This window comes from Monodon monoceros, unplaced genomic scaffold (genome assembly GCF_005190385.1).
Source record: "Monodon monoceros isolate NGI ecotype Baffin Bay Population unplaced genomic scaffold, NGI_Narwhal_1 Super_Scaffold_12, whole genome shotgun sequence".
Lineage (NCBI taxonomy): Eukaryota > Metazoa > Chordata > Mammalia > Artiodactyla > Monodontidae > Monodon > Monodon monoceros.
In genome coordinates this window covers 26,969,916-26,985,990 of record NW_021703768.1, presented here as the reverse complement: position 1 = coordinate 26,985,990, position 16,075 = coordinate 26,969,916, and the positions used below count along the sequence as shown (strand labels likewise).

General features: G+C 37.8%; 1 protein-coding gene across 8 annotated transcripts in view; it reads left to right on the top strand.

The window, feature by feature from the left end:
- Nucleotides 1-16,075, top strand: part of GOLPH3 (golgi phosphoprotein 3) — a 73,793-nt gene that overhangs the window by 30,283 nt on the left and 27,435 nt on the right. For all 8 annotated transcript variants that reach the window (XR_003792571.1, XR_003792569.1, XR_003792568.1 and 5 more), the window contains exons 2-3: nt 5,320-5,451; nt 10,859-10,973. Coding sequence is in view for 1 of the 8 variants with exons in the window: in XM_029215899.1 (XP_029071732.1) it covers nt 5,320-5,451; nt 10,859-10,973 (247 nt within the window). In the remaining 7 variants the exon portion in view is untranslated. The remainder of the gene's footprint in view (nt 1-5,319; nt 5,452-10,858; nt 10,974-16,075) is intronic.

Here is a 16,075-nt window from a genome sequence, read left to right as displayed (position 1 = left end):
TTTCAGTAGTTGTGGGTTTTATATGTTAATACAGAAGGGTTTTATGTATTAATACATATAAACATTCTCTATGCATATATATTTATATAATTTCAAATTAGGGTCATACTTTATACTATTTTGTACCTGTTTTTCATGTTTTATTTATATATATATCATGTTCTGTATTTTTTATTCTGTGCTTACATTTTATTTTTTATATGTGTGTGTGTGTTTATGTTCTAGGAAGGAAAATCACATAATACTTTTGGTTGTATACCTCTTATGATACTTGTACACTATGTTTTAAATATTTTATTGCAGGTGGCCAGGCTTTCGAGTTCAGTCTTAAACAACAAACGTCCTCTGGTTAAATATTCTGGAGCTCGTAGCTTGAATGATGAGAACTCAGTGTTTGCATATTTAGGGGCCCAGTGAGCATTTCCCTTTTCTCCTATTCAGGTTGAGCCACTTGAGAAGAAAAGGGAATCAGGCAAATAGAGATCCAAATAAATGTTATCTTATCACTGAGAAAAAGTTGTGTTGGAGGTTGTTGCTTAGATCTGCAGCAACATCAGGTTTCATGTATGTAGTCTCTGTCCCCTAAGTTTAGATCTTGGAACTGCCCACTGAGGGAAGGATTGTGTCTGCAGAGCTTGTCCCTCGTATCGTTGCCTCATTCGTTACTGTACCATTCATTCCTTCTACTTAGCTCCTTGCTTCGGAGTGGCATACTATATGATAAAGGTCATTTATCCCAGTTTAAGTTACAAGCTTCTCTTGAGGTCTGCCTAAAGGTTGGCCATGTGTCTGAGTGTCTGATGCTGAGTATTACCAACAACGTAAGATTGATTGGAGCACTCTGTAGTCAGTTTTGTTGGCTCTCCATTGGGAAAGTCTCCACCTACCTGGTTATTATTAGTTGTTATTATTAAAGTAGATTTTTGGTGAAAGGTAAGTAGAGGTGCTTTGCATTAGTTTCCAGGGCCTTCTGAGTCCCTGTCTCTTGTGTTCTGTTCTTGGTTTTGTTGGAGGCTTGTGAGCTGCACATGGTATGACTTGAATGTTCCTGTTTTGATTTTCTAGCAGCGCAACTTACCAGGAAAACCGTATTAGGGTCTTAACGCACCCGTTTATTCTTGCATGTTCCCCCTTGTTTTGGACCCATGAACCTAATGAAATCATGTTTCTCTGGATTCTGTGAGGGCAGTGTATGATCCACCTCTATTTGGCATATCTCTGCCTCTCCCATTCTATTTTAGGAATAGGAGCTGGTTCTGATCATAATCTTGAACTTGTAGGGCCCCAAAATAGTTTTTTTTTTTGATGGTTGTCCAGCCTCCATCAGGACCCAGTTGAGTCTTCTACAGTGAGTGGGGGACATCCTCAAGATCCTGTGGCTACTGGTATTCCCAGCACAGTGCTGCTTCTTCATCAGTAAGTTGATTGCCTGGCCAGTGGTTCTCCCTTGGTGTGACCCTGAACTTTGAGCACTAGTACCCTGTCCTTGGACTAACCTGGGATATGAAGCTATTCCCTCCATCACTGGTGGTAGAATCTCATACCCATTGGGGGGTCTGAAATGATTATTGGCTTCCAAGCACAAGAGCTGTGCCGTGTCACTGAATACATAGTCATAATTTGTTATAATGATCATCATTGCTATTTCTTTCTTTCTTTTTTCGGCCTTGCTGTGCAGCTTGTGGGATCCTAGTTCCCAGACCAGGGCTTGAACCCGGGCCCACGGCAGTGAAGGCATCGAGTCTTAACCATTGGACTGCCAGGGAATTCCCCATCATTGCTATTTCTTTACTCTCTCACAGTATAGTTGCACACGTAGCTAGTTGTGCTTTTGAACCAAATCGTAAACTGCTTGATACTGTCAGGTCTTCCTCACCTATTTTAACCATCTTTTTTAATGTGGCTGGCTTGCCGTTTTGACAGATAGGGTATAAGATTTTTACTGGGGCATAAACACATTCATGCCCTGAATATATAACCATCCTGTTTAGACTGCAGCTTCTTGAAATTGTTTCAGGGAGTAGTGGTTTATCTGAGGACAAAATCCTCTGGGCAGTGTGGTTGTTACTGACCTGCTCTTATAAAATCTTTTCCACTGAGAAGTCAGGTGGATTGATGGCATGCCTGGGTCTGGATGTTCAGTCACCCAATCGTGTACCAAGTTTTAAGGTGCCCAGTAACTGACATGGTAGTCTCTAGTTCATCATTACACAGCTGGGCACCTGTGAGGCCTATGCCACCTGTCTCTTCCCTCTTCCATAGGTTAAGGTTAGCTCAGTAGTTACAATACCATATTTCCTTTAATCTAAGGTACCATCTATTTTAAAATGCATCCCAATATCAGAGATAAAACTTTTTCCCTCAGTTTTATTGAGAGGTAATTGACATACATCACTATATAAATTTAAAGTGTACAGCATGATGGTTTGGTTTACACGTGCAGGCATACTTCATTGTGCTTCACAGATATTGTATGTTTTACAAATTGAAGGTTTGTGGTAATGCTGCATAGTCAGATGACGGTTAGTATTTTTTAGCAATAAGGTATTTTTAAATAAAGGTATATACTTTTTTTAAGACATAATGCTATTGCACACTTAGTAGACTACAGTATAGTTTGAATATAACTTTTATATACACTAGGAAACCAAAACATTTGTGTTACTTGCTTTATTGTGATATTGGCTTTCTTGTGGTAGTCTGGAACCAAACCCGTGTTATCTCCGAGGCATGCCTGTATCATGAAATGATTACCACAGTAGGTTTAGCATCCGTTATCTCATATGGAGATACTAAACTTCTAAAATATATGTTTGGGGATCGATGAGATCTAGTTTTAAGGCTAACACTAGAGATTAAAAGATGTAAGGGCTCTTTAGCACTTGGCAAGGCCTAAGCTGGTGCTCAGCAGTTCTGCTCACATGTGTTGTGACATGGATTCACTGCAGAATCTTGCTGGCCTAGGTCATGACCAGATTCACTTGACGCTTTTCCAACATACTGCTTTCCCTCTAATAGACATAATTCTTAAGGATGGCGTTGTCATTTTATCCAGTAATACCATAAAATCTTTTAATTTAACACTGCCCTTTTTAGTACCCTTTCTCCCCCGCCTCCTACCTCCTGCAACTTGCTTAATTCCTGATCCTACTTTTATGATGCAGATTTTAGCAGGTGTCATCAACATGCTGGACTGTTCTGTTGCTTGGTATGGCTTTTTTGTTTTGTTTTGTTTTTAATTAATTTATTTGTTTTTGGCTGTGTTGGGTCTTTGTTGCTGCGCTCGGGCTTTCTCTAGTTGCGACGAGCGGGGGCTGCTCTTCCTTGTGGTGCGCGGGCTTCTCATTGTGATGGCTTCTCTTGTTGCAGAGCGCGGGCTCTAGGAGCGCAGGCTTCAGTAGTTGTGGCTCGTGAGCTCTAGAGCGCAGGCTCAGTAGTTGTGGCGCACGGGCTTCGTTGCTCTGCCGCGTGTGGGATCTTCCTGGACCAGGGCTCGAACCCGTGTCCCCTGCATTGGCAGGTGGATTCTTAACCACTGCGCCACCAGGGAAGCCCCTTGGTGTGGCTTTGATGGCTTCATTTATTTTTGGAATATTGCTCATGTGTCCCAGAAGCTTTGCTACAGAACTGTCCGCGCCCATTTGTCTATTTTCCTACATGAAATCAATTCTGTTTAAGCATCTGTCTTTTTATGTTAATGCCCAAAAGCCGTTCATTAAATGTAAATCTTTGAAGTCTGTTATTAAAGACTCCATTTTGCTAACATCTCTGGGTTGCCATTACTCTGAGAGCAATTGAGGCTGAGGTGTATTTCGTTCTCTGCTAGCAAATGTAAGCTTCTAATGAGTACTGTTCATCTGAAATTTCCAGGCTGCAGAGACAGGGCATGGTCGTGTCTACATCCATCACTGTTTTATGAGGTGTACTCTATTGTTCATAGTTTTTAGAGGCTCACCTAGGAACTCCGTCTGTATGTCCAGGCCAATTGAAGCCTGATAGCTGTAACTTTGATTTTATATGAATCCATTCCTAGGCTTCCTAGGGCTTTAATTGTTTTGGATGGATACAGAAGCCATCGATTGTACCTGATGTCTGTAAGTTATTGGTCTTATTAACCACTTAGCTAATATCTGGCAGTCTTAATTTAATCAGATCTCTAACACTTAAGTTTAAAAGGATTCCCTCAAATCTAGTCAGTGTTTGCTTTCCCTGCCTCACATTTAAATCTCCCTCTTTGAATTGATATTTTAATCTCCTTGTGTCTCCCTCCATCCAAATTTTTATTTTCTCAAAGCCTTCATTCTCAGAAGTGGTAGCTTTGTCATTTAAGTCCTTGTGTCAGTGGTGAAGTCCCATGGACCCTGATGGTCAGTCATCTTCTTAAATACAAGCTGACCACCATGACCTGGCAATGTACCAAGACTGACCCCAAGAAAGTACCGAAACCAAGGGTCTAGGCCTCCCTATTCCTGGCCCTCCATTCTTCAAAGAATCCATTGACCTGTTCTCCCTCCCATCAAAATTATATGTTATCTTGTTCTGAGCCTTAACCAGAACCAGTTATCGCTTCTGCTTTCTCTTCAGAGTTGGGTACTTTAAACTAATAGCTGGCAACTCTGCTGGCACGGTGCATGGCTTCATAATTTGGACAGTCCCAGTTATTAGCTCCCAAAGAGTGCCCTGACTTTATCTGGTGATGCCTGTTTCACTTGAGAATTCCCAGATCCCTGGCTGTCTATCAATTTCATTCTTTCTGGCTGTTTTTCCACCTTGGACGTTGCCCTTAAATTTCTCTTGGTGGGGTGGGGGAATCCGATCGCTTTACAGTTTGTTATTCAGAACTTTAGGCATGGCCCCATATTTAGGTTTTCTGATACATTCTTCCAAATTTAACCTTGTATTTTTATTGCAAACAGCATTGAACGATGTTCTAATTCTCCATGAGGCTACACTGGGCTAGATTATTTTTCCTGAGCTTCTTAATTTGCCCACGTATACTAGTAATAAATGACTATAATCTAAGGTTAATTGAGTGGGTGAGCCCTGATGCCTGCAATCTGAAAGAGCCTAATTAGCACATAACTTAGTGAGTTCCAAAGTTATTTGTTGTTTATCTACATGTAAGGAAAGTGGTGAAAAGACAGTAAATCCCTGAAAATCCTAGTTTAATAATGTATAGTAACTGTATTTTTTCAGTATTTTAATTATGGAAAGACATGCAAGGTAAAAGGCACAAGAAATAACTTTGGCTAAAAAGTGTTTCTGTTCTTGACTCTGAGTTCAAAGTAAATTAGCTCTTTTGTTTTCTTTTTTAAATAGGGTTACACATCATTTTGGAATGACTGTATATCATCTGGATTACGTGGCTGTATGTTAATTGAATTAGCATTGAGAGGAAGGTTACAGCTAGAGGCTTGTGGAATGAGACGTAAAAGTCTGTTAACAAGAAAGGTAAGAAGGGGCCTATATAACATCTCCTTTTTAAAGAGTTTGTGCTGCCTAAAAATGAAGACTGTTTCTACTAATAGTTTTCTTTTTTATTGAAGTATAGTTGATTTACTATGTTGTGTTAATTTCTGCTTACAGCAAAGTGATTCAGTTATACATATACATGCATTTTTAAAAATATTCTTTTCCATTATGGCTTATCACAGTATATTGAATATAATTCCCTGTGCTATACAGTAGAACCTTGTTGTTTACTAATAGCTTTCAAAAATTAAAGAAGAGAAGTTGATTTTAAAGTTAAGTCTTTATTGAATCATGTTTCCATATCTTTTCTTGCATCCTTGTGTTTTTGGTTCTTTGCACATAATGAGTAATGTAATTCATTGTTAGGATCACGGGCCATTGCATCCTACATATTCAGAAAGACTCCAAACTTTATTTGCTGCTCCTGAAAGCCATGATTTGGAAAACTTGACGTAACTACTCAAAAGTGGTATTGTGCAAATTAACTATCCATAGGCTGTTGATCTTTCTGCCAGAATACAAATAGGTTTCAGATCTCTGCCTCTCCACTATGAAGGTCTGTGTTAATAGAGGTATTATTGACTAGTTTTTAGAATTTCTAACTTTAACCTCAATCTAAAATATTCAAGACTCTTTCTCTTCTAGTCTGTCATTGTTTCTTGGGGGACGTGGGGTGTTTCAAAGCTATTTTTTCCTAAATACACTGTCTTATAATGAAATCCAAAAAGTTTTAGGTGAAAACTGAACATTTTTTGATTGAAATGCCAGAGAGAGTAATAATCCTATAGGAAAGAAAGAAATGTATTCTTGAAGATTGTATGCAAAGTAAACACGGTATAGCAGAAAATATTCCTTGTGGAATATTAAAATTAAATCTAGTCATTTAGAGTCAAATGAGCTGGCATGAGATTAGTTTTGAAGTTACTGTTTTAGATATCTATGTCATAAAGCAGAATAAAATTTTTATTTGTTTTACTGTGCAACCATAGATTTATGGAGGACAGAAACCTTAAGAATTTGTCATTATAATTATCAATGAAATATACACATTGGTTACTACTAATAGTAGAAATTACAGGTAATTTTACATTAATGTTATGGAGCCCTGACGTAAAGTGAAAAGATTTTGATACTGTTTATTTGGGTTTTTTTGGAACAGAAACCAGTTTTGTGTTGATTATCAACAAATTATTCGCTCTTTCGTTCATTTATTCATTCATCATTTATTTATTTAGTGCTTAAGTCTTCCATGCATTGTGTTTGACTCTGGGGATACATTGGAGACCAAGAGACACATGTTCCCTGCCTGCATGGGCTTTTTACTTCAGTCTGCTTGTTTGTATGATCTTAACTAGGCAGTTGATAGTCTTTTGGAAAAATACTGCAATATGATTTAATCTATTCATTTAAAAATAATGATTGATTATATCGACATAATACACATATGATAGTTATAAAATCAAATTGTACTTAAAGACTTACAACAAAAAAAATAGCAATCTTCTACCTGCCCTTCCCCACTCCTTAGTCTTGTATCTGGGCGGCAGCCATTCTCAGTCCTTGTATTAGTTTTGTAAGGCTGCCTTAGCAAATTACCACAGACTTGGTTGCTTGAAACAACAGACATTAATTCTCTTTACAGTTCTGGAGGCCACAGTGTGCTGTTCCTTGCCTCTTCTAGCTTCTGATGGCTGTGAGGCTTTCCTTGGCTTCTGGCTGCATCTCTCTCTGTCCTCTGTTTTTATATCACCCTCTCCTTTGGATGTCACTCATAAGGACACTTTCATTGCATGTCGAGGCTCATCTGGATAATCCAGGACAATCTCATCTCCAGATCTGATTTAACTTAATTTTATCTACAAAGATTTATTGGGGATTAGATTCTGGGGGTTAGGACATGAACACCTTTTGGGGGTCACCATTCAGCTTGCTACAGTTTTCACTTATTTGGGCATTTACCTCCATATTTCTAAATAAGCTTATACTGCCATTTCTTGATAAATCAGTTGGAGATGCTCTTTACTTACTTTACATCTATTACTTAAAATAGATGGATATTTGTGGGCCTTACGTGGTGCCGCAGTGGTTAAGAATCCGCCTGCCAATGCAGGGAACACGGGTTCGAGCCCTGGTCCGGGAAGATCCCATGTGCCGCGGAGCAACTAAGCCCGTGTGCCACAACTACTGAGCCTGCGCTCTAGAGCCTGCGAGCCACAACTACTGAGCCCACGCGCCGAGAGCCCATGCTCCGCAACAAGAGAAGCCACCGCAATGAGAAGCCTGCGCACCACAATGAAGAGCAGCCCCCGCTCGCTGCAACTAGAGAAAGCCCGTGCACAGCAATGAAGACCCAGTGCAGCGAAAAAAAATAGATGAATATTTGGCTCTCTTACACACCACTTTTTACCCCTACCTTTCAGTCTTCCTAATAGAGTTATATCATAATTTTTGGCAAAACAGTAATGATTGTTTTATATTGTTACAACTATATTAATACTGTTTTCTGTAGAGTTAAGTTATATCCTGTGATTTCCTTTCTTAGATAGTTTTGTTTTTTTCTAGAGTTAATCCCTTTTTTTAAAGTTTTCTATGTAGCTCTCCTTTTTTCTTACATGCTCCATCAGAGAAAAGTTAGATTATTAATTTTCAAATGTTCATATACATCAGATAACTCCATTAAAATTTGCCTGTGTTCCACTCCGGACTGGTTATGCTTTGGTTCTACTGGGACTTCCTGTCACTTTTTTTTTTTTTAACTGCTTTCAGTCCCGTCCCGTTTTCTGGATCTAATGTTTTCTTCCACCCTCGTGGGAGGAAAATGTTTTGAGACTTTGCATGCCTGAAAATTCCTTTATTGTACCATATTTCTGTTTGACAGATTGGCTGGGAATAGAATGTTAGATTTTTCCCACAGAATTTTTAAGGCATTTCCCCATTGTCCTCTAGTATACAGAGTTGCTGTTAGAGTCTGATGCCCTTCTGATTGTCAATCTCTGTATGATACCTGGTTTTTCTTCTCTGGAAGCATTTAAGATCTTCTGTTTATCTCTAGTGTTCTGAAATTGTATGATATGCCTTGATGTGGGTCTTTTAAAATTCACTATGCTTGGGCTTCTTCAATCCAGAAATGTGTGTCTTTTGATTTTGGAAAGTTTTATTTCTTGTATCTTCACTCTGTTTCTAGAACTGTATAAGGTGGAGTGGACCTCTTGGCTGTTCTTTATTTTCTTTCTGATTTTTATGTTATTTTTCTCCCTGGTTTGTTTCCTAGCTTTTTTGGGATATAATTGACATTCTCTTGGTCTCTCTTACCTTTTAATCCTCTGTTGAGTTTTTTATTGTGGCTTTCATGTTTTTGATTTCCAGGAACCGTTTTCTGTATCGTGGCTTCTTATTCTTCTTGTTTTATGGATGTAAGATTTTCTTTTAAATCCCTGAGGATATTATGCTCTTTTGAGAATTTTCTTTATCTGTGTTATCTGTTTCTTCAGTTCTTATTTTCTCTTTTGGTCTCTTCCTTGTTGAAGACTTTCAAGTGTCTTGTCATCCTTGGTTATTTGTTTATATTTAAGAATGAGGCTTGTCCTCCAAGAAGAAAAACCCTAAATGTAAATTATATGTGTGGGCAGGAATATTTACTAGTGGGCCACACATTGCTGGATTTTGTTAAGGAGTTGGAACTTGCTGTGAGTTATTGAAGAATTTTAAGCAGAAGCTGGAATGTCATGCTAAGATTTACCTTTAGAGAGATCAGTGAGGAGTATGGATTGAAAAAGGCTAAAACTAGTTCAGGGAAGCTAGTTAGGAAACTTAATCCAAGGAAAATTAATCAGATTAGGTAGATTAGAATGATTGCAGAGGTGATGGAGAAAAATAGTCCATCTGAGAGAGATTTGGGGGGCAGAATTTCATAAGAAAAGAGATCCAACTATACCCAGCTTATTGTCACCGTGAGACCGTTCTCAAAGGGTTGGGCATGCACTGGGTGTTGAGGCCAGATGGAAGTAGATTTAGGGAGTAAGTGAGAAGTAAGAAGTGGTGGCATGACCATAGCATATAGACATACAACTTTTTCTCCCAAAGTTCTCCTTTCTTTTTTCTTATTCTCTCTGACCCCCTACTAAAAGCATGGTCTAGAATAGTACTTTCCAGTCAAACTCTGTGATGATGAAGATGTTCTGTATCTGCACTGTCCAGGATGGTAGCCACTAGCCGTATGTGGCTATGAGCTAGACACTTGAAATGTGGTTAGTGCAAATTGAGACATGCTGTAAATAAAAACACACTGGATGTTTGAAGACTTACTATGGAAAAATAAGAATGTAAAACAGTCTCAATTTAAAAATATTTATTACATGTCAGTATTTTGGCTATGGTGGGTTAAATCAGATATATTAAAATTAATTTTACCTGTTTTCATTTTTTAAAATATAACTACTAAAAGTTTTTAAAATAGATTTGTGCCTTGTATTTCTGGTTCTAATTATATTTCCATTGGGTCATGTTGTCTCAGATACTGTATTTTTTTTTAACCTTTCATAAGATTGAGCAAAAAGGAAAGGACGTATTGTCAAGGACAAGTTTGAGGGAAGACTCCCATTTTTAAAATAATACTGTTAAATTTCATAACATCTTAACAGGTAATGTAAAGTAATATAACAAATTCAACTTTGATATTATAGAATTTCAACTAGAAATTTGTTGTTTAGCCAAGAAGGTTATTGAAGGCTATAAAGATCTTGTACTTGGTTAAAGCAGTGTAGCGTTTTCTTCTCTCATACCCTACCTCTGGTTTTTCTACTCTTAACTTAAAGTTTTGTAGTATTTAAAAATTTATGTAATCAGACCTATTGGTATTTTCAAGGATTCTGCTTGTTGTCACAATTTTGAGAAAACTTTCTCATCCCCTCAGTTATATTTCATATTTAAATCTTTATCTTTTATTGTGGTATAAGCTCTGAGGAGCCAGTTGTTTTATTATATCTATTGAAAAATTAATTTCTCTACTGATGTGAGATGCCACCTTTATTCTATATTCAATTCTTATGTATAATTGAGTCTGTTTCTATAACTAATAAATGTTTAAAAAATGAATTTCTGGATCAGATAGCCCAAGGTTTAGCAGTAAACGGAATTACAATGAGTATAAACTGTTCTACCATTTTGCTTTCCTAATTATTGCACAGTAGCTAAATTTTCGTTCATGATTGTGGCTAATCAGGTTAGGTTAAATATTGGATTTCCTTAGTATGGAATTAGTTTAAAATCTGAACTTTGATACTGTATGAACACTTGGGGCTTTAAGCGTAATGAAGTGTTTGCATAATTAAGTTTTTTGTTTAAAAGGATCAAGTAGATCATGTGATTCTTGTTGATTACATTTTAGGTGATTTGTAAGTCAGACGCTCCAACAGGGGATGTTCTTCTTGATGAAGCTCTAAAGCACGTTAAGGAGACTCAGCCTCCAGAAACGGTCCAGAACTGGATTGAATTACTTAGTGGTAAGCTTCTGTGTATAAACTAAAAACTGAATTCTCCGAGAGATTTTTGTAAAAGTTTAAAATCCTTTTGAAAGGAACTTAGACAAAATAGCCAAAAGCTTGTTTAGTTAGTTAGGCAATCTTGAAAGTTAATCAGTCACTAAATAGGGAAAATAGTGGTTTTTAAAATTTCATCCCCTTTAACAAAACTGAGCAGATGTGAATCAGATATAGTGTACTTCCTTAGCTTCCTTAGCTCCTGTCATTCTTTGTCAAAATTACTTCATGCTACCTTATTCTGGATAGGCTAGGTTAAGCTGTGGTAACAGACAACCCTGAAACCTCAGTGGCTTAAAACAACAGTTTACTTCTCACTCATACTGTAAATCAGTCACAGGCCACTTCATTCTCATCTTGGCAGCTGGGCAGATGGAGCTGCCACCATCTGGAGCACTGTCAGTCACTAGTGTAAAGGAAAGAAGAGAATAACAGATCACCCAGGCTCTTAAATTTCTGCTCAGAAATGACGTGTGGTGCAGGTTTCATTGGTCAGAGCAAGTCACATGGCCTCCCCTAACTTTAAGGAGACCGGAAGTGCAGCTGTAGGAAGGAACACCTACTTGGTTGATAGCACTAATGACTACATTTATTTTAAAGTTACTTGTGTATTTGTCTAATCTTCTAGATAGTAAACTCCTGGAGTATAGGACCTGAGTTAGCTTGTTGTTCCTCTGTACTGTTATATAAAACATAGCTTCTGCATACATCTATGCTCATTTCATTTCATGTTCAAATATGTTGCTATTTAGACTTTTAAAAACGTTTGGAGGTTGTCAGAGATTGGTAATTAACATGTCATTTTTCTCACTTATAAATAGAGTTTCGAAAGTAATAGTTGTATTATGAAGATATTCTTATATCAGTAAAAGATTGAGTTTTGCGTGTTTATTTATAATGTGAATACACATATTCCAAACTTAGGTAGTAGGACAATAAATGGGCACTTTATACTATGGCAGGGTTCATTCTTCCTTCTTATTGGTAGAGGACATAAGCTTATTCACAAGTTTGTCTTGATGATTTTTTTGTTGTTTTTTTTTTTTTTTTGCGGTATGCGGGCCTCTCACTGCTGTGGCCTCTCCCGTTGCGGAGCACAGGCTCCGGACGCGCAGGCTCAGCGGCCATGGCTCACGGGCCCAGCCGCTCCGCGGCATGTGGGATCTTCCCGGACCGGAGCACGAACCCCTGTCCCCTGCATCGGCAGGCGGACTCTCAACCACTGCACCGCCAGGGAAGCCCTGTCTTGATAATTTTGAGGGTTTTTTTTTTTTTTTTACCACCCTCTTGTACATCTGCTGATAACTTTATTTTTACCTCATTGAGTAAGAGAAACTTTAATGTGACCCTTTTTCCTTCTTTGTGGTTGTGATATTGATGTCGTCTTCAATTACAATTTTTTTGTAGGATATCTTTTAAAATTACTTTACCCATTTGATGAAAGTTTGTTTGGTTAAAGCTAGGTACTTACTCGGCACATACCAAGACTATATGTCACAGTGCTCAGAACATTGTCAGCCCTCTTTGGGTGAGCCTTCCACCTATTCAGCAAACTGTGGCCAGCTGACAAAGACTCAGTGAGGGTGTGATGTTAACTCCATATGTTAAATATTAGCAAATATGACTTTTTTGAGATAAAAATAGGAGTGCTAGTACCTTCTAACTGCTGGATCATTTCCGCACTCTCTGGAGTTCACCGGCCTAAGCAGTCTGTGTTGTGCTCACGTTGTGCTGCTGTTGTTGGCCATTACCACTTCCGGTGGTGCAAATTAGAATTTGTAATTAGGTTCTCAGCTGACCAAAAGGAGGGTTTCTCAAGTTGTATTTACTTTTTTGGGAGGTAAGTCAGGTAAGTCAGAGTGCTAAAGTTCTTTTTATGGAATATAGTTTGTCTTGCCTTAACGTCAGTGTTTTTGATATCTGCTTTGGTGCCACTTAGCACGTGGAGGTGTTTTCAGATGCTTCATCCATCAACAGTCTCTTTATCTTACATCATACATGTTAATGGCACATTGGGATTTGGGTTAATAATATATCTTAGACCACTGGATTTCCTTTGTTATGTACGCATGGTACACAGGGAGCATGGCTTGTAAAGAGTTGAATCTCACCGTTTAAGGTGGCTGTATATGTCTTAAACTTTACCGGTTATGTAACATTTTATGCATGTAGCTTATCCAGTACTCAATGTGTATGATAAATGAAAGTGGTTTTCAACTTGAGCTGTGTGAGCTGTTCTCACTTGGTTGAGTGAAAGGAGGGCGGAAGTCTATAAGCTTTTCTCAAAAGTATTAAATATAATTAAGATTTTGTGAAACAGAGTGTCCATTTGAGTTAGGAATTTGTGTAAACCAAGAAGCTAATACTAAGAAAGTGGTTTTTAAATTTTTTTAAACAACATCCTGTGAAGTTTAGGATGGCTATAAATGCCAAAATATCACCTATAGCACTATGGTTGCATGTTCCTGATGTATAATAGGAATGACCTGTAATTTCAGCCTAAAAGAAAGGAATCTGGAGTGGGAGAAGGAGAAAAAAGCACATTTCTTTTAAATTAAGAAAATATCTACTTCCCACCTAGTTAAAGTAGTGCTAGTGCTTGCTGATTTTTAATAAAAAATTGTATCCAACCTAACACCATTTTAACCATTTTTAAGTGTTCAGTTCTGTGGGTCAGTTTGTTAATTTAAAATTTTTTAGTTGCTTCAAAATAATGAGTGGTATCAAATACCAGTTATTGCAGCAATGCTGATGTAGGTACTATGAAACTTAAAAAGAAGTGCTTCCATACTAAAAGAATCTTAAAATTCATTTGCAGAACAGTTGTATATTTCTATCTATCTATTTATTTAGGCTGCGCTGGGTCTTCGTTGAGGCATGCGGGATCTTTAGTTGCAGCATGCATGCAGGATCTAGTTCCCCGACCAGGGATCAAACCGGGGCCCCCTGCAATTGGAAGTGTGGAGTCTTACCCACTGGACCACTAGGGAAGTCCCCAGTTGTGTATTTCTAATAACAGATTAATAACAGATTAGAGTTTAACAGTATGGTTCTCTGCAAGTGCAGTAGCCCAGAGAAAAGAAATCCTTGGGAGCTTTAGTAGTTGGAGGAAGTGGAACTTGGATTGGGCCTTTGAAAGGTAAAAATGAGACAGAAAGAAGGAAGTGTTCCTGTTCAGAGGAATTAGAGGGGGTGGTAAAATTGGTGGACCTATCCTTACACAGTTAAGTCTGTACTTGTTACTAGGTTTTCAGAACTATGTATTGTACTGTATTGTTGAGGGATACGTGCATAGGTGGTGAGACTCTATGTAAAGAAAAAAGAATGATTAACCTAAGTTTGTTTGGTGGTTACCTCTGAGGCAGAGAAGACTCAAGGGAAGCATCTAAGGTCTTGATGAAGCTTTCTTCTTTACCTGGGGTGGGAGGATGGATACCCAGGGGTTCATCTTACCGTTATTTACAGTGTGCATATATACATGTTAAAATTACTGATATTTAAATATTACTTATATATCTTGTTAATTTAAAAAAAATTAATAAATATGTGTATTTGAGACAGAGTAAAAAGTTTAAAGACTACTTTTCTGTTTTCAAGAATAGTATTTTTTGCTTTCTGAAGTCGTAAGACATGTAATTGATCAGTTTGGTCACAAGGTGTCGCTAGACTGCCAAATTTATGAACAAAGCTGCTTTTTTTTTTTTTGTTAACATGTCAAGGCAGATGGAAGTTCTTTGTAGTGAAGTTATTTAGGTGCCTGCCAGTATGTCATTTTCACTGAAATAATTGTTGGGCAGTGGGATATAAATAACCTTTGAAGAACTTTTCCTCTCCGTATATACTTCTCACAGTTTCCTTTATAAAAGAGTTAACTATAAATAAATTCTATACATTAAAAATTTGCTTGTATAACTTATAAAGTCTTTTTTGCATAGTGAGTAATTTAGGATGAATGACAATATGGATCACAGTAACATGTTTTAATCTAGAATTTTGAACATTATTCCTCCATTGGGGGTTTGTTACAGTATATTTAAAAGATATTCAACAGTCTGCTTAAATTGAAGCAGCTAAATCTTTTAGTAGATAGTATAGGTTAAACCTTTATTGTATCTTCTCTTCACTTAACCAACTCCCCTCCTCCCATCCCAGTTTATACTGTTGTCTTAAGTATGCTAATAATCTCAGGGGTAACTTTATTCTTTGGATTTAGATTAATTTGGTTCTTTTAAAATAAAAGACAGAAGTGTAAATCAACTAAAATAAAAAAATTTAAAAAACAAAAGCCCAAATAGAAAAAAATAAAATAAAAGGCAGAAATGTCAGGATGCCAAGACACTTTGACCACTCAGTTATTTATTTATTTATTTTTGTTTGTTTATATTTGGCTGCATCAGGTCTTTGTTGCTGCGCATGGGCTTTCTCTACTTGCAGCGAGCAGGGGCTACTCTTCATTGTGGTGCACAGGCTTCTCATTGTGGTGGCTTCTCTTGATGCACAGCACGGGCTCTAGGCGCGTGGGCTTTAGTAGTTGTGGCGCATGGGCTTAGTTGCTCCGCGGCATCTGGGATCTTCCTGGACCAGGGCTCGAACCCGTATCCCCTGCATTGGCAGGTGGATTCTTAACCACTGTACCACCAGGGAAGTCCCACCACTCTGTTATTTTATTGTACCTTTTTTGGGGTGTTCAAAATAGTATCAAACAACATTTACATATTACCCATACTGGTTCAGCTTTCTGCTTATGGGATTTTTTCATTTTTAAAAAATATCTGAGGAAAGCTGAATAACATATTTGTTGGAGTGGGCACACAAGAGTTGCCCTTTTCCAGGGAACCGCATCAAAAGATGATGTCTGAGTCCTTTTTTGTTAACTTCCTCTGAGGAAGAAATGATTGCCCATAAGAAGGTCCAGTCATAAATGGAACACATTATTTGAAGGTTGGTCTGTGTTCAGCCTCTACTCTTTCTTAGTAGCAACACTAAACTAAGGTAGCATATTTTGGATTTGAGGAACTTGTCACAGGAACTTTGTAATAAGCATTACTTGTTCTGTTGGGTGCAGT